Source organism: Bos mutus, chromosome 16 (assembly GCF_027580195.1).
Source record: "Bos mutus isolate GX-2022 chromosome 16, NWIPB_WYAK_1.1, whole genome shotgun sequence".
Taxonomy (NCBI): Eukaryota; Metazoa; Chordata; class Mammalia; order Artiodactyla; family Bovidae; genus Bos; species Bos mutus.
Window position 1 is genome coordinate 4702170 of NC_091632.1, and position 22746 is coordinate 4724915.

The 22746-nt window shown below is 35.8% G+C and overlaps 1 protein-coding gene across 8 annotated transcripts in view; it reads left to right on the top strand.

Annotated features, from left to right (window-relative positions):
* The window catches only part of CD55 (CD55 molecule (Cromer blood group)), a 28643-nt gene extending 12726 nt beyond the window's left edge, over positions 1–15917 (top strand). For 3 of the 8 annotated variants that reach the window (XM_070384613.1, XM_005891638.3, XM_070384614.1), the window contains 5 exons: positions 1717–2376; positions 5875–5895; positions 11319–11391; positions 13394–13491; positions 14728–15917. In XM_070384613.1, the coding sequence (XP_070240714.1) occupies positions 1717–2376; positions 5875–5895; positions 11319–11391; positions 13394–13448 (809 nt within the window). In that variant the 3' untranslated portion in view covers positions 13449–13491; positions 14728–15917. The other 5 variants (XM_070384617.1, XM_070384618.1, XM_070384615.1 and 2 more) reach the window with 5 other exon arrangements.
* Positions 15918–22746: the final 6829 nt, after the last annotated feature.

The following is a 22746-nucleotide window of genomic DNA, read 5'->3' on the forward strand; positions in this document are numbered from 1 at the left end:
AAAATGAGATCTTCCTGAAGCTTATGGTATTTGGACAACAAACCCATCACAAAAACAGGCTTGTATCAAACATACAGTCAGTGTCCTTCTTACAACATTTAAGCTCATTTTGAAGCTTTGTGGAGAGAGAGGGCACTGCTGAAGAATAGACTTGGATCTCCCACAGTCTCTCAGGGCTGAGGAAAAAAGATGCACTTCCAAGCAGCAAAAGTAGACTGAGTCATATGGAAACTGTAACCCAGCTCAGTCCTCATAGGCTGAGGATGTGATCACCGCAAACCAATCTGCCTATCAGAAAAGGATACCCTCCCTTTGGAAGATCATATCATCTGAATTTTATACAATGTATTGTATATAATAAAAAATTATTAGATATGGAGAGATGCAAGAAATTATAACCAAATTAGGAGAAATGAAAAGCAAATAAGAAAAATCTAGATAATTGAGTTAGCAGACAAGGATTTTAAGTGATTAATATATTCAAGATACTAATGGAAAAGATAGAGAACTTCAACAGAGATTTGGAGTCTATAAAATGGAGTAAAATAGACATTCTTCAATGGGAAAATATAGTATCTGAGCAGTACAGTAGACAGGTTTAACAGCAATTCGGACATAGCAGGAGACGGTATTGGGAACTGGAAGAAAGGTTATTTAAAACTGAAGAACAAGGAGAAAAATGAAAGTAAAATACAGACCAAATTTAAGAGACATTTGAGATATGACTGTTCTAATTATGATTTAAAAAATAGAGGAGAGAAAGAGAGAGAGGGAGAGAAGCATAAGAAATATACTAAGAGATAATGACTGAAAAATTTCCCAAAGTGATGAAATTTTTCAACCAAGAGATTCCAAAAACTTTCAGGACTCTAAGCAGAATAAAAATAAAACCATCTCCAGGCACCTCATTAGTAAAACTTTTTGGAAACTCATTCATTTTACAGATGAGAAAACTGAGGCTTAGAGAAGTGGACAGCAATCTCTAATATCTGGTCAAACAGGCTTACACACTACTCAGTACTGCCTTATGAGGGAGATTGGATCAGCAACCCAAAGTCAAACAGACCTAAAATTTTAATGTTAGATTGGTGACTCTCAGAATAATCTGCACTTCAGATATTTGTTATCTCACCTAAAATCCAAAGAGAAACTAAACTTTTTTCTGTTTAAGGTTGGTAACCAACACAAGAGGAGAAAAGGGATTTACTGTAGTCTGATTGAATTTATTGCTTTAAAAGAGAAGTGAAACAAAACAAGTTCCCAAGGTCACTAACATGTCCTGACCACTTTGGAAAAAAGTGACTCTGTTGTGCTTATCTTTGTTGCTTCAAGGTTGCATCCTGTTCTTCTTTGGTCTTGGCATGAGGGAAAGAGGACACTTTATGAGAAAAACTCTTTATTTGAGGGGTATTAAGAATGAGATCACTGCCAGTTCTGACTTTGATTTCCTTTTTCAAATAGAAAACAGTTTTAGGAATCTCAATATTACTTTGGTGTAGATCCACTTTAGTTGCCTATAGGTGCAACTTATTTCAAAGCAAAGATAATATATAGCGTTTCAGTTCCTTGGGAAAGACATGAGAATACTTGGTTTCCTAAAAGTCATAGTTAGATTTTTGTGGGGAAAGAGAAGAGTCAGAGCAAACAATTGGTTCCTAAATCTTAACTTGGACAGCATTATTTACCTATTTTTATTATAAAATTTTTCTTCTACAGAAACTGATGTCACACCAACAGTTCCAAAATCCACTGAAGTAAATGTTCCAGGTACCAAAGTCCTATCAACTCCTCAGAAACCCACCACAGTGAATGTTTCAGCTACAGAAACCCCACCAACTCCTCAGAAACCCACTACTGTCAATGTTTCAGCTACAGAAACCCCACCAACTCCTCAGAAACCCACCACTGTAAATGTTCCAGCTACAGAAACCCCACCAACTCCTGAGAAATTCATCACAATAAATTCTTCAGCTACAAAGCCCCCACTAGTTTCTCAGACATACACCACTGTAAATGTTCCAGCTACAAAGGTCCCATCACCTCCTCAGAAACCTTCCACAGCAAATGGTTCTGCCACAACAGCCTGGAATTCCCCAATATCAAACACTGTCTCTACAGCAGCTCAGAATCTCCTCATGGCAAATGCTTCTGCAACCACACCAACAACCCAAAGATTCACCCCAGCAAAATCTTTACTTATACAGAATCTTAAAACTACACAAAAGTCCACTTCTGTACATACGACTAAGGGTCTCCGTATAACACAAAGATTGACCTCTGCTCGTGTTACAGCAGCAAAAAGTACAGCTGTTACCAGGACAACCCCACGTTTTCATGCAACAGGCACACCTCAAGGAAGAGGAAGCGCTCCTTCAGGTCAGTTGACTCAGTCCAGGTTTCCACATATGGATTTTATGTGCCATGGTAGAAATTTCAAATTCATCAGGGTTAAAAAATTAAGTAGTCTCTGGTTTATTGTAGGCAGAGTTTCTTCATAGCAATGTTCTGACTTTCTTCAGAGGCTAACTTTGGATTGTGCTAGAGCATACCTTTAAGAAAGAAATATTTTTGCAATGATATAGAAAAAGGTTGTGGTGTCATAAAAGCAATTCTAAATTAACGTCAGTAAAAAAATGCTGCTTTTCTTGTTAGCTTTAGGGAGCCACTGAATTCCTCATGATCCCTCAAAGAACCAAGTGTGTATAATCCTTTAGGTTGATTTCTAGGTCTGATTCAATGACAGAGACTCATCCCTCAAGCATGCTAAAGGACCTCTCCAGATTCCCTAGAGTTGCTGATTTGGTTAAGTACCTTAATAGTGTCTTCTAAGTAATTAAAAACACAGAGTTCTTTGAAAGCTTTCAGGTTAACTCTTTAAATGACTTTTCATAGTTTTTATGAAAGCAGAGTAACATATGCTTTAGATTTCAGGAAAACCTACTGAGTGAATGAAACCCATCTAATTAATGCTTTTTCAGACTACCAGGATGTCTTCTTATTTTACAACTTGCTTAATGAATAGTCATTTTTATAGACACTCTTGTTCTTTAATAGAGATATGTGGATTTTTGGTTGTTTTTATCCGTTTGTTTTTATCTTTTTTTAAAATCTCAATACGACTAAGCCAAGAGGTAATTTTTAAAATTATTTTAACTTTTCATTGACATCAACACACAGAAAATTGTACAAAATATACATATAAGGCTTAATAACTTTTCTAAAGCAAATATCAGTGAACTACCACATATGTCAAGAAATAGAGCAGCATCAGCCGCTCACCTTCCAGATGCTCTGTGATTCTGAACTCTGTTCCCTGACTTCTCCAGCCAGTGAAACTGTGGCTTTCTGCTCTCTGTGCCAAGTGGCCTAGGGATTTCTCCCTGCTGTGCGCAGGCAAATCGCACTCCCTGCAGCTCATCTGCTGCCTGAGCTCTCTCAGCTTTGATTTATTTCTGCCTGAGTTAGTTTGTTCTTCCATGTCTTCAAATAGTTATCATTGTTGTTTTTTCAGTACATTGTACAAATTTCATAAATTTCCATGCTCAAGCTCATTTGGCCATTACCCAGAATCTTTAAGAACTTAAAACATTACAGATATTATTGTGGAAATTTCCTTTGTATGTTTCTTTATTCCTTTAGGTAAAAGGTCAAATACATAAAATCTCACTCCAATTAGTTCCCTTTTAAAAAAAGGGAACCTCAATTCCTGCCTGCTTTTTTTTTCCTGCTTATTTAAAAAAATTTTATCAAAGTATTATTGATTTACAATGTTGTGTTCATTTCTTTCATACAGCAAAGTGACTCAGCTTATATCTATAAATCCCAACCTTCTAATTTATCTCTCCCTCCAACCTTTTCCCATTGGTAACCATAAATTTTGTGTTCTGAGTCTGTGAGTCTATTTCTGTTTTGTAACTAAATTCATTTGTATCATTTTTTTCTTTTTAGATTTCATAATACATGATATCACATGATGTTTGTCTTTGTCTGACTTACTTCACTCAGTGTGACAATCTATGTTGCTGCACATGGCATTGTTTCATTCTTTCTATGGCTGAGTGATACTCCATTGTATATATGTACTGCATCTTCCTTACCCATTTCTCTGTTGATGGACATTTAGGCTGCCTCCGTGTCTTGTCTATTGTGAACAGTGCTGCAGTGAACATTGGGGTGCATATATCTTTTCATATTAGAATTTTTGTCTTTTCTGGATCTATATTCAAGAGTATTAGATCATGTGGCAACTGGACTATCTTGGTAGCTCAGCTGGTAAAGAATCTGCCTGCAATGCAGGAGACCCTGGTTTGATTCCTGGGTCGGGAAGATCCCCTGGAGAAGGGCTAGGCTACCTACTCCAGTATTCTTGGGCTTCCCTGGTGGTTCAGGTGGTAAAGAATCTGCCTACAGTGCAGGAGACCTGGGTTCGATCCCTGGGTTGGGAAGATTACTTGGAGAAGGGCATGGCAACCCGTGCCAGTAATCTTGTCTGGAGAGTCCCCGTGGACAGAGCAGCCTGGTGGGAGTCCATGGGTTCGCAAAGAGTGGGGCACGACTGACTGACTAAGCACACACACACAGCAACACTAAGTTTTTTAAGGACTCTCCATACTGTTCTCCATAGTGGGTGTACCAGTTTACATTCCCACCAACAGTATAGAATGGTTCCCTTTTCTCTACGTCCTCTCCAGCATTTATTGTATGTAAACTTTTTGATCTTGGCCATTCTGACCGATGTGAGATGGTATCTCATTGTGCAAGCTCCCTCTCTGTGTTTTTATTCTTATGCTACACGTATGTCACCATAAGTAGTACATATTATAGCTTTGCATGTTTTTTTTTTATAATTTGCGTAAACAGTATGTCATATGTTTCATTACCTAACTTGACTTTTTGCACTCAACATTGCTTTGTGGCTTAAATTGATCCAATTAGATTCAGTTAATTAATCTTAACATTTATATGTGGTTACTGACTTCTTAAAATTTTACAACATCTCTGGCCCTAAAAATTTTAGGTTGAATATATAGGTTTAATAGGGCAAGGTGAAGAGAAACAAGTTCACTTAGTATAAATTTGTTATACAGCTAACTGTGTTGAAATACTTTTTTCTTCATGAATATGATAATTTAACAAATTTAACAAACTTTTCAATTATTTTAAATTGATAAATTATGATAAAAATACAGTGAATATTTGGGATCAAATTTCTCTCTTATATACAATTAATTTATCCTTTAAATATTGTATGCCTTTTCTGCTTTTATTGAAAAAATAGTAGTAGCTACTACTGAGTGTAATCCATAGTGCATGTACCATGCACCTTCCATTTGTCATTGTTAGTCCTTATAGTAACCTTGACTTGCCATAAAGTCATATAACCAAATTTACATAGTATTTGTTTCACTATTCAATAACCCTTTAATCACATTTTATGTTTCTATTGTTGACTGACTTTGTTTAATAGAAAGAAAAGAAAGAAAGTGAACAGTCATGTCCAACTCTTTGCGACACCATGGACTGTAGCCTACCAGGATCCTCAGTCCATGGGATTTTGCAGGCAAGAGTACTGGAGGGCGTTGCCATTTCCTTCTCCAGGGGATCTTCCCAACCCAGGGATTGCACCTGGGTCTCCTGCATTGTAGGCAGACACTTTACCATCTGAGCTACCAGGGAAGCCCTTGTTTAACAGAGAGAGATACTAATGTGTGTTACTTGATTGTTAGTAATATGATTGCTTTCATTAATTTATTTATAATTGTTTCTTTTTAAGTACAGTTGATTGATAAACTTATATATTTATTAAATTGCTAGCAAATCAATGCCTTTAAAACAGTTTTACTTTTGTAATTCTTTCCTTTTTTCCTTCTTTAGTTGCTAGCACCGTTGCATTGGGTAAGTGTGACTCTCTGAGAGTTCGCAGAATTTGTCATCGCATTCGGATATATAATTCCTGGAAAAGAATATTGTTTTTTTACTGTCTTTGTTGTTGCTGTTCAGTCACTAAGTCGTGACCAACTCTTTGTGATCCCATGGACTGTAGCATGTCAAGCTCCTCTGTCCTCCACTATCTCCCAGAGTTTGGTCAAATTCATGTCCATTGAGTTGGTGATACTGTCTTAGGGATACTATCAGAATACAGTATGTGTGGGTGCCAAAGAGAAAACAGGTAAAGGCATCTTATCTACATGTTTGTGGGCACCATTAGGTACTCAGTATGTTAGAGTACTCACTATGTTAAGAACATTGTTCCAGGGTAATTTTAGGAGAACTTCAAGTCATTTGGCCAATCAATCAAGTATTATTGCATGCCTAGTGGCTCACTGCATCTCATTTTAGTGCCTAAGAATCACAAGAGGAGAGAGTTATCAATACAGTTGCTATCTTCAAGTGTTTTATAATTAAATGTAAACTACTCATTGACTATTTCTAGATTTGTCCTGTCCCAGGTAAAACAAAGAATGTTACTTTTGGCTATATCTTCTTCCTTTCCCCTTCCCTGTCAGTGGTTTAAAGTAAAGTTTCTCCAGAAAATGCTCTGTTGCTGTAGGCATGAGACCAAAAACATACCTGTTGCAGTTTCTTCTATCATTTGGTCCAGTCCTTTTTTGTTTGTAAATATATCATCTGATGTTATGTATTAACAAGAATAATAAGATGGTAAGAGAAATGTCTGTTAAGAAGCTATACAGCTAAATTGGCATATTGATAAGTAATGTCTAATGGAAAATACACATAAAAATTTGTAAAAAACACTTTGATTTATGTGTTTATAAGCTGAAAGCTCATCTTATGCATGCATGAATTAGCCATGTGACTATGAAACTGAAAGTAATACTTGCTTTTATTATTTTCATTGTTACTTATTATAGTTTTTGTGTTTTAGGCAAAACTTTTTTAAGCTAAAAGATTTATTTTGAAAGATTCCAACAGTTGCAATTCATTTTGTCCATTCTATATTTTAAATAAAAATAAATGTATTCTAAGTGAAAAATTTCATGATCTAATGGCTTAATGACATTTTTAATAGATGAAGTTAAAATTTAATAGATACACTTTTTCTTACCAGCTCAATGGCATTCAGTGAAGATTTGAGGTGCTTATTATTTTCCCTGAAATTCTTTAAGTATATATTGTGTGATTTTCCAGAAACTTTCCCTTAGGGTTAGTTGTAATTCCAACCTGTGCTCAAAAATAAAGAGGAATTCCTTCCCTCTTATATCAGACATATGGTAATATTTTTCTTTGGGATCTTACACTTATAAAACATAAACCTGAAAATTATCTTTACTTCTTAAAATGTATTCTGTGAATGAGGTCACTTTTCTCATTTTAAAGATAACCTCTACAACAAGGAAATTGCTTTTATTGATTCCACTGCAATGCACATGAGTGACACAAATGATACTAGAACTTTGCATTTGAATGCAAAAACTTTGAATTTTTTCCTGTTTAATTTTGCCAAGAAATAGACACTGACTGCTCATCTCAGAACTTGATCTGCTGTGTAAGTGAAGCCTGCCTTGTGATTTTCTTTAAAACATTTTATTTATTTATTTTTGACTGTCTTGGGTCTCAGTTGCCACATGTGAGATCTTCGTGGTGCAAGGGCTTTATAGTTTGCTGTCCATGGGCTGTCTGATTGAGGCCTAGTTGCCCCAAAGCATGTGGGACATTTAGTTCCCTGTCTAGGGATCAAATCTGCATCCCCTGCATTGGAAGGCATATTCTTAACCACTGGACCTCCAGTGATATCCCTGCAAGGTGATTTTTAAAGTTATTCTCTGCTGTGTATTAGTGTATTTTCCAAAAACAATGTTTTTTTTTTTATTACCCTCTCCCCCTAAAGGATCTTATAAGGCATTTTTTCCTAATCATCCCTATAAAATATTAATATTATAGATATAATATAAATCTATTTGTGTACTGTATGCACATCTGTACTTTATATGTAAAAAGTAAAAAAAAACAAAAACAAACTTTTTCCCCTTTAGGGATGATACCAACCCCACTGAGAATACATGCTGTATATAGTTGTGGGGTTTTCTGTTTGTTTTTGATGACAGTATTTTACAGAAGGATGACTTGTGCTTTGGAATCAGTCAGATCTTGGTTTCAATCTTGTTTTGGACTTTTTTTTTTCCATTTAATAATTACTCAACCCAAGTGGTTTACTTAATCTCTCTGAGTCTCAATTTTTTCATTTATGAGATGGTGATCATGATTCTTATTTAAAGTCTTGGAAGCTTAATGAAATATGGGTTGTGAAAACTATTGGTATAGTGCTAAAAATTGGGTAAATCTCAGCTTCAATAATTCTTTATTATTTTTCACTATTATCTTTCTGAGATGGATTTCTGACAATTTTATCGTTCCCTCTGGCCACACCAAAGAATCAGATAGCCCTTTATTAGAGTGACATGTGCATCTTGAGTCGGTGGTAAGGACTGCATTGAAACATGCCTGTGTATTATTTCATTTACTTCTCACAGCAGTCCTGTAATGTAGCTGTATTCCATCTTGTAGCTGAGAGGAACTGTGGTTGTGCAAGATTCTTAACTTGCCCAAGGTCACACTGCTATTAGGCACTTGAATAGAGGGAGATGATTAGTTTCTTTAGCACTCAGTGCTTGAAAGGGTAGAAAAATTCTTTTCCTAGATCTGTACAACTCAAATTTAACAATTTAGTCCTGATTCTTTATAAGTGTTGCTTTTTTTCCCTTCATTGCTGAAATCCTATGTTGTGACACTCATAAGCTGCTTGTAGGAATTAGTAAAGTAAAAAAAAAAATTAAGAGAATGCTCAGTGAAGTATCTAAAGTACTTTTTCTTTTAAATATCACATGCTTATTTACTTATGCTTTTATGTTAAATAGGATTATAAGGAAGAACAAAACCTATTCACAGCTTTCTTAGTTTTTCACAGTACAGAGAGTGCATTTCCACTTTATGGCATGTGTGTAAGTGAGACCTTTTGAAATGACTTGGATGAATCCACATTTCTTCAGGAAAGGAGGCAGCTTCATTCTGATTTGGGTTGTTCAGGAATGGAGATAATACTCTATTAATGTAATACCCATCTAATACAAATTTAGTTTGAGTAATATCAGGTATTTTTATGGAGAAGATTATGAACAGTTAAAATCATGGATTTTTACTATTGACAAGTACCATGCCAGTTATTGGAGATAATGTGCTAATATGTGACAAACTGCTCTGCACTGTTTTAAGGACTAGGTAAATATATTTCTACCTAGTGGGGAACATTACTAAAATACTCCTTTTACTTAGAGAAAAACATTTCTAAAATTCTGTGATTTTCCTACCCAAATGCTCCTTAATGACACTGGAATCATAATCTTAACTTCATTTATAATATTATAGTTTCATTTATCTCAGGTTGTTGTTGTTCAGTCGCTCCTACTCTTTGCTGCTCCATGGACTGTAGCACACCAGGCTTCCCTGTCCACTATCTCCTGAAGTTTGGTTTGCTCAAGTTCACCTTTATTTAGTCAGTAATGCTGTCTAACCAAGTTGGCCTAAATTGTTTTAGTCTTAAATTAGTACTGATTCACCTTTGGGTGAATTTTAGATCATAAACTATTGCCTTTATAAAGTTTTCTTTGTTTTAATTTGCAAAATAGTATTCTCATTAATTATTAATTGAGGGATTATTTATTTAGAATTATACTTCTCTCACGGAGAAGGTGATGGCACCCCACTCCAGTACTCTTGCCTGGAAAATCCCATGGACGGAGGAGCCTGGTAGGCTGCAGTTCATGGGGTCGCTGAGAGTCGGACACAACTGAGAGACTTCCCTTTCACTTTTCACTTTCATGCATTGGAGAAGGAAATGGCAACCCACTCCAGTGTTCTTGCCTGGAGAATCCCAGGGATGGTGGAGCCTGGTGGGCTGCCGTCTGTGGGGTTGCACAGAGTCGGACACGACTGAAGTGACTTAGCAGCAGCAGCAGCAGCATACTTCTCATATTTCTGTAGTTTGCATTGGTTTTCTGTTAAAACATAAATGTTCACACTTTCTTTTAGAATTACATATATGTGCTGACCAGTGTTCTAAGAATATTCCCACTTTTGTCATCCAAACATTTGGGATCACTTTAAAATTTTTCGATCTTCATTTATCATTCAAATTGAAAATGGGATTTTTCTGCAGCATTTGAAAATGGTGGGATTAATGGGAAGTGGTAAAACAAAAAGAAACCCCAAATTTTAAAGGAGCCATGACTTATTTTATTAGTGTAATCTTTCAAACTAATGCTATGGTGCTAAGGAATCAATTAAAGAAATTGGGTAAAATACTGTAAATTCTGTGGTAGAAACAGCTATTTTTAAAATTATGTATCCACATGGCAGCTCAATTATGCGACATTTATCGTATTTTGCTGATTTGAAACTGGACACACTTGTTAGTCACATTAGCTTCAGTTGCTTTTCTAGTATCATTATACTTTGTAGTACAGATCAATAAAATAGAGTTCAAGGATTTGGGAGGATGTAGCAGCAGCAGCAGCAGCAGCAGCAGTAGGGAGGAAAAGGGATACTCAGGTGGTGAGGAGAAAGGGCAGTGACTGGTTTTAAGAAGAAAGTTTATGTGTAAAAATCAAGGTATAAAAATTTTTTTTTTTACTGTTGATTACATTATTTCATCAATTATTTGTTGTTGTTCCACTCAAAATAGTGCATTTAATATTGAAAGTAAATACCAGTTTCCCTAAATGAAATTTTATCTGCAATAGACTAAACACTGGAAAGCATTTCTGTAGTTTTACTCTCCGTGCCCAGATACTGATGCCTTTCCTATGATGGAGAAAGGCCTACATCTCTGTTACCTTTACTATGAACTGAGTAAATGGCCTTGCCATTAACCGCATGTGGAAGCTTCACCTTTCTCAGACTCAATTTAATTATCTACAAAATAAATGTGAACTCCAAGACATCTTCTAGTGCTGAAATGGTACATAGTACAGACAATGTTTAAATAATCAGTGATCAAATAATTTAAAATTAAGCATGGTGGGGTTGAAACATTTTAGAATCCTCTCAAATCTGTAAGATTTTATTTGAGCATTGTGATCTTCATTTTAAATATTTCATGTTCCCTTGAAATAAAACAGGATAAAGAACATGTAGATCTTACTGTCAAACTTGTGACATAAGCAAACAAGCAAAATATAATTCAAGTCTCCTGTTTTTTCTTTAACTTACCTGATAATCAGTATGTTTGTCATTGTGAATTACACTGTATATGTAATTGCTCATTTCTATATTGGTTAACTTACCATTTTTTCCCCCTCAAGGATGTGTTGCTGTTACTGTAATAATTGGTATCATAATTCTAGTCAAAATTTTCTGGGACGGTGGAAAATCAGGGTGAGCAAAAATTCTGATGATTTTTAAAAATTTGTTCTTACCTTTTTTCCAGTAAAACTTGACACTATAACAGTAGATAACTTTCTAAGCTTAATTGTATCTTTTGACATGCTATATCTTTATTCCTTTTGTCTGTATTTACTATCTTTGATGAATAGCCTGTCTTTTTAAAAAAATTTAGTTATCTCAGTATATACAAGAACATTAAGTGATTTGAAAGCCAAAGTCTCATCACAACCTGTTGATCAACTCATCTTTTTTCTCTACATAGTAAAATTTATGAGTATCTGTGTGTTGTACAGAAGTGAAAATGTCTAGAAAAAGAAACTCTAATGTATTGCTAAATTGCGTATGATTAGGCCTATGAATAAATTGGATTTATTAATAGATGCCAGTCTAGCCAAAGTCAGCCCAGTGGTTAAGAGGGCAGGTTCCAGACCCTAGCTGCTTGATTCCAATTCAGGGTCTACTGTTTACATGCCATTTGACTGTGGGGAGCTTCACCTCTCTATGCCTCAGTTTTCCCATTTGTAAAATGGGGGAAATAATAGTACCCACTTCATGGGATTGTAGTATCTGATTTGTGGGATAAAATGAATCGCCACCTGTAAAGGGGTTAGGATCTTACTTGGCACACAGTAAGCACTCAGGTGATAAAACAACACAGAAAGAAAAAAAAATCAGTACTTGAAACGTCTGATCTGCATTGAATATACATGTGTTAAATATCAAGTCACGGTTGGCACTGATATATCCTGTAAACAGAGTACTATTTAAATTGACCTTCTGTTTCGTAGATTTTATCATTCAGAAAACTAACTGCGGAGTTCACAGAAACTGAATTCTTTCTGAAGTGCCCTAAAGCCTGTCTATTTTTTCATTGCTTAAGAACAATTATATTTTAATGCTGTTACTCAATTGCCTTTTCAATTCTTTGGATAATGTATCTCCTTTTTAGCCTTCATGGCTCTTTCCCTTGTCTTTAAGTGAACAATATTATTTAAGCCTATTATAAGCTGAAGTATGAAAACATTCTTTAAATCATTAAGCAGTTCAGTCTTTTGCTAAAAGCATTTGGCCACTAGGTCCTGTTTTTTTTGGCAGGTTTTATAGATATTTGCTTACTGTCGATAAAATACTCTAGATGTTTTAAGAGCAAATGTAGTAAAATATGACTTCTTCAGATTTTTCTGAAACTTTTAAAGAACGTGCTTTATAGCTCAGTATAAATAACAGAATTCTAAGTCATATAAAGTGAGTTAAGTTGATACAGATGCCTCCTCAAGACTATTTTGGAAAAAAGAATAAAGCATGTATTTTCTGTACTTCCTTACATTTAGTCCAGTTCTGCTTTTGAATTGGAGCATTATCAATATAATTCTCAAGCCAATATTCCAGGGCTTGTTAGGTTGAGGGGGAAGGAATGGAATGAGTTTTCTGGGGGCTTTCTCTTGGCTATCATCAGTTTCTTCAGATATTTTGGTAAAATAATTGACCATGATATTTTTAATAGAATGAAAAGTGCTGAAATGTAGAAGGAGGGAATATTTATGTTTTATTGGGATTTTGCTGTAAACCTAATTTTTCTATTTCTGAATGAGAGAAAATTCATGCAAACCCCTAAGAAAGAATTTGCTTTTTTTTTTTAATGTCCACTTAAAAACACTCCACTTGCCTTATTTTGAAAGTATAAGCTGTTGAGAGTAAGAGCTAACTTTATACATTCTTTGTTATTCTCTCAATTTTATGCTGATTTAATAAAATTTAATTTTCAACGAGACAGGAGAAAGAGCAAGTACATGTGAAGGTGTCTCATACCTTACCTGTTGATCTTTTGTGTTTGCCTGTCCAAGGATTTATTTACATCTTTTAGAAGTGTTGGTATATATGATACATTTTAGCTTATAAAAAGAATGTGATTATAAACAAATGCCCATGTTGCTTTTTAATTGAGCTTTAAACTTTCATAATCCAATCACTATTTTCCTTCTCTACTATTCAGCTCTTACTACACACATGAGAACACCACAGCACTTAAGTTTCATGATTCACTGTAACTGGTGATGCTGCAGAAGTAAGACCTCTGGTAATTTACAAAAGGTATATGGTTCAGTAAAATTACATTTCTGTGTCTTGGAAAATGTCCATTAACACAACTGGCTTGGTATCTATCTGTGACTATTAAAGGACAATAGAGGTTTAAACCTCTATTATTGTTAGAATTGTTTTTCTTTGTTGAATGATTGACTAACACATTGATCTTTGTTAATGTGACATGTCTTCAGCCTTCCACTCTTCAGCAATTTACCTATTATCTCATTCTGTGTTTTTTACTCAGTTGATTGAAATGTTTGGATGTTCACAATCCTGCAAATAATCTGGAAAAAGCAAAAGATTGATACATTAGGGCTTACAAATGGGAATGTTTTCATTGTGACTACGTGCGTCATGAGATGGTTGGCTCATACTGTATTTGTTTCTCCCATTTGTAATATTTAAGAAATATAAAATCTATTTTAAAGAGTCTTTTATAAGTCATGTTTATAGATCTTATCTCTATTATGTTGAGTCAAAATTATCAAACAAAACTGACTTAATATGTATGTGTGAAACTTTCTAGGTATCTTCTTCTTTTGATTAAACTTTCTTCTATTCTAGGGAGTTTTCATTGATTTTTAATCTGAAAGTATCTTAGTTGAATTTAACTTGGAAATTAATCACAAGAAAATAAAAACTCAAGTGTCATATTTTAGTTGGTGTTGCTTAAAGAATCCACCTGCAATACAGGAGACCTGGGTTTGATCCCTGAGTTGGGAAGAACCCCTGGAGAAGGGAATGGCTACCCACTCCAGTATTCTTGCCTGGAAAATTACATGGACAGAGGAGCCTGGCAGACTATAGTCCATGGGGTCACAAAGAGATGGATATGACTGAGTGACTAACACACTTTCATATCTGCTGCTGCTGCCGCCTAGTTGCTTCAGTCGTGTCCAACTCTGCAATCCTATGGACTGTAGCCCACCAGGCTCCTCTGCCCATGAAATTCTCCAGGCAAGAATACTGGACTGGGTTGCCATGACGTTCTCCAGGGGATCTTTCCAACCCAGGATCAAACCCAGGTCTCCTGCACTGCAGGCAGATTCTTTACCACTGAGCCACCAGGGAACTCTACTGGGTGGGATTGTCCATGCTCTATAACTTACTAACTTTGCATTTTTTTTGTACCCCAAATTAACCAACTATTCTAGTTCATGATTTATCACATAGTAATTAAAAAATGAATATATATAACCAGTAAGTAATTTTGGTTTTAACTTTTTTTTTTCTTACTTTCAGGACATATGTGTATAACATTGACAATTTTGCTTATAATGCTAGAAACCATGGCTAACTGAGCCAAAGAAGTTGAGAAGAAAGTGTTTTGCATATTATCTTGTTTTTAAGATGCATAGGAATGTCCACGAAGCAAGGAAAGATGAATCTGTCCTGGAATCACATTCTCAACACTCCTAAGACCCTTGAAAATAGAACAATTCATAAGATTAAGAGTGATTACTTTCATAAAAGTGTGGGAAAGTGGAGAGATTTGTTCATGTTTAGAATGTGAGAAAGAAGAAAAAAAAGAATTTTTTTTCACCAAATATGTAATGTTATTTTTATTTATAAAAGACAAAAAAATTAAAACAATTGGATATTGAAAACAAATGAACCAGTCTCTTATAAGGAAAATTGTCAAAAAGATAAAACACATTATACAATAATTTTCCTTGACTAAAGGGCATTTTCTACTTTTCTTATTCTATTAAAATGAGCCTGAATTAGTTGGCAAAATTTTTTAAAGGAAAAACATGATGATGATCCAAGAGTGTTGAGTTTCTTGGGTTAGTTGGTGACAAAGGAAGAATACATAATGAAGGAATAATTCTTCCTTTTTCATTAATTGCAGATAGTGAATTAGCCCCTTATTTGTAAGATAGTTAGAACAATTTTTTCTATTTGAAAAAATGCCCCCATGAAAGAGTGAAAGTTGTCTTAGATTGACTTAATGTCTTTAAAACTCTGTAGAGATATTGTAATATTAGTATAAGAAAAGATGCTATATTTCTGAAGTGAGATATTCATATTCAAATTGTAAATCTTATTCTTTTGTAATATTAAGTTTAATTTATATTTATTTATGTTTTACATGTATATCAGAAAAAGTTCAAGGAGATATGTAAAGCAAAATTTATTTTCCCTAAGTAGAAATAACCACATTTTTGTCTCATGTATTATTTGACATTTATTTTCTTGTGTAAATTATTTATAAATAAGGGAGCCCCTTCCTGCCTTTCATAGGAGTTTAGAATGCTGCCCTTTGGCCTAGTGAGAATCACTTTTAATGTGTTACTTGTTGATTTAACTAAAGGCAATCACATCAGTTTCCAGATTCTTAATATGTTCTTGTCATCTTGCCACTTACATGTTAAGTGTTGGAATAGACTAGAATATATACATAAATAAATTTCACAATAATTATATTGTCACATTGCTTCATTGACTTTGTTGTTCAGTTCAGTTCAGTCGCTCAGTCGTGTCTGACTCTTTGTGACCCCATGAACCACAGCACGCCAAGCCTCCCTGTTCATCATCAACTCCTGGAGTTCACCCAAACCCATGTCCACTGAGTTGGTGATGCCATCCAACCATCTCATCCTCTATTGTCCCCTTCTCCTCCTGCCCTCAATCTTTCCCAGCATCAGGGTCTTTTCAAATGAGTCAGCTCTTTGCATGAGGTTGCCAAAGTATTGGAGTTTTAGCTTCAACATCAGTCCTTCCAATGAAAACCCAGGACTGATCTCCTTTTGGATGGACTGGTTGGATCTCCTACAGTCCAAGGGACTCTTAAGAGTCTTCTCCAACACCACAATTCAAAAGCATCAATTCTTCTGTGCTCAGCTTTCTTTATAGTCTAACTCTCACATCCATACATGACCACTGGAAAAACAATAGCCTTGACTAGATGGTCCTTTGTTGACCAAAGTAATGTCTCTACTTTTTAATATGCTGTCTAGGCTGGTCATAACTTTCCTTCCAAGGAATAACCGTCTTTTAATTTCATGGCTGCAATCACCTTCTGCAGTGATTTTGGAGCCCAGAAAATAAAGTTTGTTACTGTTTTCATTGTTTCCCCATCTATTTGTTGTTAAAGTGTTTTAAAATAAATTCCATAAGCATCATGACATTTCACTATAAATATTTAAATATGTATTTCCAACAATGAGGACTTTTTCCCTAACTAGCCACATCATCACAACTAACAAGATTAATGGTAATTTCCTAATAGTTTCTAGTATTAGGAAATTCTTTTAACTTCCTTAGAAGTTCTGCAAATAGGCCAATGTCTATCTACTAATTCATTCATTTGTTAAATAGGAGAACCTACTCTACCTGCTGTGACAGTCTGTGCTTCCTGGGGTAGTAGCAAGGATAATGCTGATTTAGTTACTCAGAAAAATACCTAAGAGCCTACTCCATGCAGGTTATCATGTGCTAGGTGCTGCAGCTACCAAATGACTGTGCAGTATCTACCGACTTATCTACTTAAAAGAAGACCAAAACCATATACTTATTGAGAGAAAGAATGTAAAGTTATAAGTGTTACACTTGTACAGAATATAAGGAGTGCCTAAGCTATTTTTGCTAGGTGGTGGGCTGGGATCATTCAAGACTGTGCAAACTGAGAAAGGACAAATAGATGAGATTCACATGGCAGGATTGGGGACTGCAAACAGTGTAGCAAGCTCAAAGTAGGAAAGGCTTAGAGAGAGGACTATGGTGTGTCATATGTTTAGTGTAAAATAATAAATTCTGGCTAGTTTATTTTGATGTGATTAAATTAAAAGTTGGAATCAATGGTCACAAGTTTGTAGCAAGAGTTTTAGATACTGGGAAACATTAAACTTTGACAATAAATTATACTGTTAGTCTTTACATCTTATTACTTAGATAAAGGTATAAGCTGAAAAATATCTAACAACAAGTTACACGAAGAAAATAATAATAGAAATAAGTATGTTAAGTATAATGGGATTTTCCTGTATGACTTATAATTTGTATCCTGTAATCATGAAGGTGAATAGTTTTATATTTTCCCAAGGTAAGCTCTTCTATAATATTATACTTTAATTGCCAAGATTGTATTATTGCTTTTACTCTTGAGACTGGTGCTTATTTGTTGTAGGAAATTATACTTGCTCACCACAAGAAAGTTGTGTTTTATAGTATTTAACCCACAATTGCTATCAAATTTCTTGGAACATTTGGACATTAATTATTTTTGTCTTATCACACCTTGGCACTGTTTTTTAGTCAATGCCCAAAGTAGACATGCCTTATTTTCCACACACCCACTTTGAGTGTTCCCTTCACTCCCTTGCCTAAGTTAAAAACTGCCTCTTCCCTAAGGTTGGTGAGTCCTTTGCAGCCCACTGCAGTGGTGGCTGGTTTATTTTCAGATTGCAGATGCTTCAGTGTTCAGAGGTCGTGGTGTTTTCCTTGCTTCCCCTTGCCACTACTTCCATCTAAGGTCTCCCATATATTCTTTAAAAAATAATTATTCTTTTTACTCTGATTAGGTAGTTAACTAAAATGTTAACTTTTTTACCTGTAGTTTTTCCTCTCCCAATTTCAAACAGCTAGCCAAATTTCAATCTTCCTTGCCACAGGGAACAACATGGAAGCAGAAAATGTAAAGAAGCTTAAAACCAGTTTTCTTCCTTGTTTTGTTTTTTTCTCTGAAATTCTGTGTTTGCATCATAGACTAAGTTCTGTGAAGGAAGGTAGAATCAGAACCAGGAAGAGAGAAGATCCTTGTAAACAGCAAAGAAGACAGATGTTGCTCACAATCTAAAAGTTTCCAGTCCAAGCATCCTGATGGTTTCTGGGGTGGGGAGGTAGGGGCAGGAAGTGAACCTTTTGAAGTTGGATATTTTGAAGTTAAGGTTAGCAGAATTTCTTAAAGGATTAGGTGTGCAGTTGAAAAAAAAAAAAAAAAAAGGAGTCAAGGATGACACCAAGATTATTAACCTGAGCAAAAGAAAGGAAGGTTGCCACTTACTGAGCAAGGAAAGATTTTTGTAACAGATCAGGAGTTTGTTTTTATACATGGTAAGTTTGAGATGCCTTTCAGACATCAAAGTGGACGTGTATGAATAGTCCAGTTCAGTCACTCAGTCATGTCCTACTCTTTGCGACCCCATGAATTTCAGCACGCCAGGCCTCCCTGTCCATCACCAACTCCCGGAGTTCACTGAGACTCGTGTCCATCAGGTCAGTGATGCCATCCAGCCATCTCATCCTCTGTCATCCCCTTCTCCTCCTGCCCCCAATCCCTCCCAGCATCAGAGTCTTTTCCAATGAGTCAACTCTTCGCATGAAGTGGCCAAGTGCTGGAGTTTCAGCTTTAGCATAATTCCTTCCAAAGAAATCCCAGGGCTGATCTCCTTCAGAATGGACTGGTTGGATCTCCTTGCAGTCCAAGGGACTCACAAGAGTCTTCTCCAACACCACAGTTCAGAAGCATCAATTCTTTGGTGCTCAGCCTTCTTCAGTCCAACTCTCATATCCATACATAACCACAGGAAAAGCCATAGCCTTGACTAGATGGATCTTTGTTGGCAAAGTAATGTCTCTGCTTTTGAATATGCTATCTAGGTTGGTCGTAACTTTCCTTCCAAGGAGTAAGTGTCTTTTAATTTCATGGCTGCAGTCACCATCTGCAGTGATTTTGGAGCCCAGAAAAATAAAGTCTGATACTGTTTCTACTGTTTCCCCATCTATTTGCCGTGAAGTGATGGGACCGGATGCCATGATCTTCGTTTTCTGAATGTTGAGCTTTAAGCCAACTTTTTCACTCTCCACTTTCACTTTCATCAAGAGGCTTTTTAGTTCCTCTTCACTTTCTGCCATAAGGGTGGTGTCATCGGCATATCTGAGGTTATTGATATTTCTCCTGGCAATCTTGATTCCAGTTTGTGTTTCTTCCAGGCCAGCGTTTCTCATGATGTACTCTGCATATAAGTTAAAAAAGCAGGGTGACAATATACAGCCTTGACGTACTCCTTTTCCTATTTGGAACCAGTCTGTTGTTCCATGTCCAGTTCTAACTGTTGCTTCCTGACCTGCATACAGATTTCTTGAGTCAGTTCAGGTGGTCTGGTATTCCCATCTCTTTCAGAATTTTCCACAGTTTATTGGGATCCACACAGTCAAAGGCTTTGCATAGTCAATAAAGCAGAAATAGATGTTTTTCTGGAACTCTCTTGCTTTTTCCATGATCCAGCAGATGTTGGCAATTTGATCTCTGGTTCCTCTGCCTTTTCTAAAGCCAGCTTGAACATCAGGAAGTTCACAGTTCACATATTGCTGATGCCTGGCTTGGAGAATTTTGAATAATACTTTACTAGCATGTGAGATGAGTGCAATTGTGCAGTAGTTTGAGCAATCTTTGGCATTGCCTTTCTTTGGGATCAAAATGAAAAGTGACCTTTTCTAGTCCCGTGGCCACTGCTGAGTTTTCCAAATTTGCTGGCATATTGAGTGCAGCACTTTCACAGAATCATCTTTCAGGATTTGGAATAGCTCAACTGGAATTCCATCACCTCCACTAGCTTTGTTCGTAGTGATGCTTCCTTTCTTTCTTTCTTTCTTTTTTCTTTTTTTCCCCCGTAGTGATGCTTTCTAAGGCCCACTTGACTTCACATTTCAGGATGTCTGGCTCTAGGTCAGTGATCACACCATCGTGATTGTTTGGGTCTTGAAGATCTTTTTTGTACAGTTCTTCTGTGTATTCTTGCCACCTCTTCTTGATATCTTCTGCTTCTGTTAGGTCCATACCATTTCTGTCCTTTATCGAGCTCATCTTTGCATGAAATGTTCCCTTGGTATCTCTAATTATCTTGAAGAGATCTCTAGTCTTTCCCATTCTGTTGTTTTCCTCTATTGATCACTGAGAAAGTATTTGCATTGCTTTCTTATCTCTTCTTGCTATTCTTTGGAACTCTGCATTCAGATGCTCTTATCTTTCCTTTTCTCCTTTGCTTTTTGCTCCTCTTCTTTTCACAGCTATTTGTAAGGCCTCCCTAGACAGCCATTTTGCTTTTTTGCATTTCTTTTCCATGGGGATGGTCTTGATCCCTGTCTCCTGTACAGTGTCACAAACCTCATTCCATAGTTCATCAGGCAGTCTATCTATCAGATCTAGGCCCTTAAATCTGTTTCTCATTTCCACTGTATAATCATAAGGGATTTGATTTAGGTCATATCTGAATGGTCTAGTGGTTTGCCCTACTTTCTTCAATTTCAGTCTGAATTTGGCAATAAGGAGTTCATGATCTGAGCCACAGTCAGCTCCTGGTCTTTTTTTGTTGACTGTATAGAGCTTCTCAATCTTTGGCTGCAAAGAATATAATCAATCTGATTTTGATATTAACCATCTGGTAATGTCCATGTGTAGAGTCTTCTCTTGTGTTGTTGGAAGAGGGTGTTTGCTATGACCAGTGTATTTTCTTGGCAAAACTCTGTTAGTCTTTGCCCTGCTTCATTCTGTATTCCAAGGTGAAATTTTCCTGTTACTCCAGGTGTTTCTTGACTTCCTACTTTTGCATTCCAGTCCCCTATAATGAAAAGGACATTTTTTGGGGGGGGGTGTTAGTTCTAAAAGATCTTGTAGGTCTTCATAGAACCGTTCAACTTCAGCTTCTTCAGCGTTACTGGTTGGGGCATAGACTTGGATTACTGTGATATTGAATGGTTTGCCTTGGAAACGAACAGAGATCATTCTGTTGTTTTTGAGATTGCATCCAAGTACTGCATTTCGGACTCTTTTGTTGACCATGATGGCTACTCCATTTCTTCTGAGGAATTCCTGCCTGCAGTAGTAGATATAATGGTCATCTGAGTTAAAATCACACATTCCAGTCCATTTTAGTTTGCTGATCCTAGACTGTCAACATTCACTCTTGCCATCTCTTGTTTGACCACTTCCAATTTGCCTTGATTCATGGACCTGCCATTCCAGGTTCCTCTGCAATATTGCTCTTTACAGCATTGGACCTTGCTTCTATCACCAGTCACATCCACAGCTGAGTATTGTTTTTGCTTTGGCTCCATCCCTTCATTCTTTCTGGAGTATGAATAGTAAAAAATACAAATCTGGAGCTTGGAGGAGGTGTTCAGGCTCGATATGTTTGGGAGTCATCAGTTGGAGAACATATGTTAGGGAACCAAAGAAAGCAAAAGAAAGACTAATAGTCAACTTTTGGGTTTACAATACACAGGCTATTGGTGGTCTTGTCCAAAATTATTCCAGGACAGTTGTTGTGGATAAAAGCCTGGATTGAAAGAGAAACCTGACAGACACCACGTTAATCAACTGATCAAAGGTAACATTACCAATAATAGGACAAGTAACATGAAGTTGCTCCTGACAATCACCTTGAGAAGAGCTCAGTATCATTTGCATGGTAGTCCTTTTAAAAATGCTTTTAAATCCTTTTAAAAATCTAGATCAATTTATGAGAAAGCATCAGAGAAAAGCAGTTCAAGGAACATTATAGAAAATAGTTAGCCTGTACTCTTTCCAGAGTGTCTAGGTCATGAAAATCAAATACTGCTCCCTGCCCCCTGCAAATAATAAAGTGCAAAAATCTTTGAGATAGAATAGCAAAAAGTAATAGGGAAAAAACAATGAAATCAAAAGTTAAATCTTAAGCAATACAACTGAGAAAATTCCATTTTGACTGATAAAGAATAAAAGGAGAAGACAAGAATTACCAGTATCATAGTATCAGAATGTATCACTCACTATACAGCCTGGTCATTAAAAGAAAAATAAGATAATACTCATTTCATGCCAATAAATTCAACATTATACCAATAAGTTCAACAAAAAAAAGTTAGGTACAATGAATAAATTAGTTGAAAACACAAATTATATAAAGTCTGACCCAATAAGAATACACAACTTGAATAGCCCTATGTTTAAAAAAAAAATTCAATTAGAAATCTTTCCAAAAAAGAAAACTCTAGGCCCAGATGGTTTCACTGGTAAATTCTAACATTTAAGGAAGAAATTAGACCAATGTTACACAAATTATTTTAGAAAATAGAGGAAGAGAGACTATTCCTAAACGCATTTTATAAGGCCAAAGACATCAGAAAAGAAAATTATGAACCAAGATCCCTCATGAAAATAGACACAAATAGCCTTAACAAAATTTTAACAAAACAAACCTAACAATACATAAAGAATATGGTGCATCTTAATCAAATCAGTTTTACCCCAGTAGTAAAATGTTGATTTAATATCCAAAA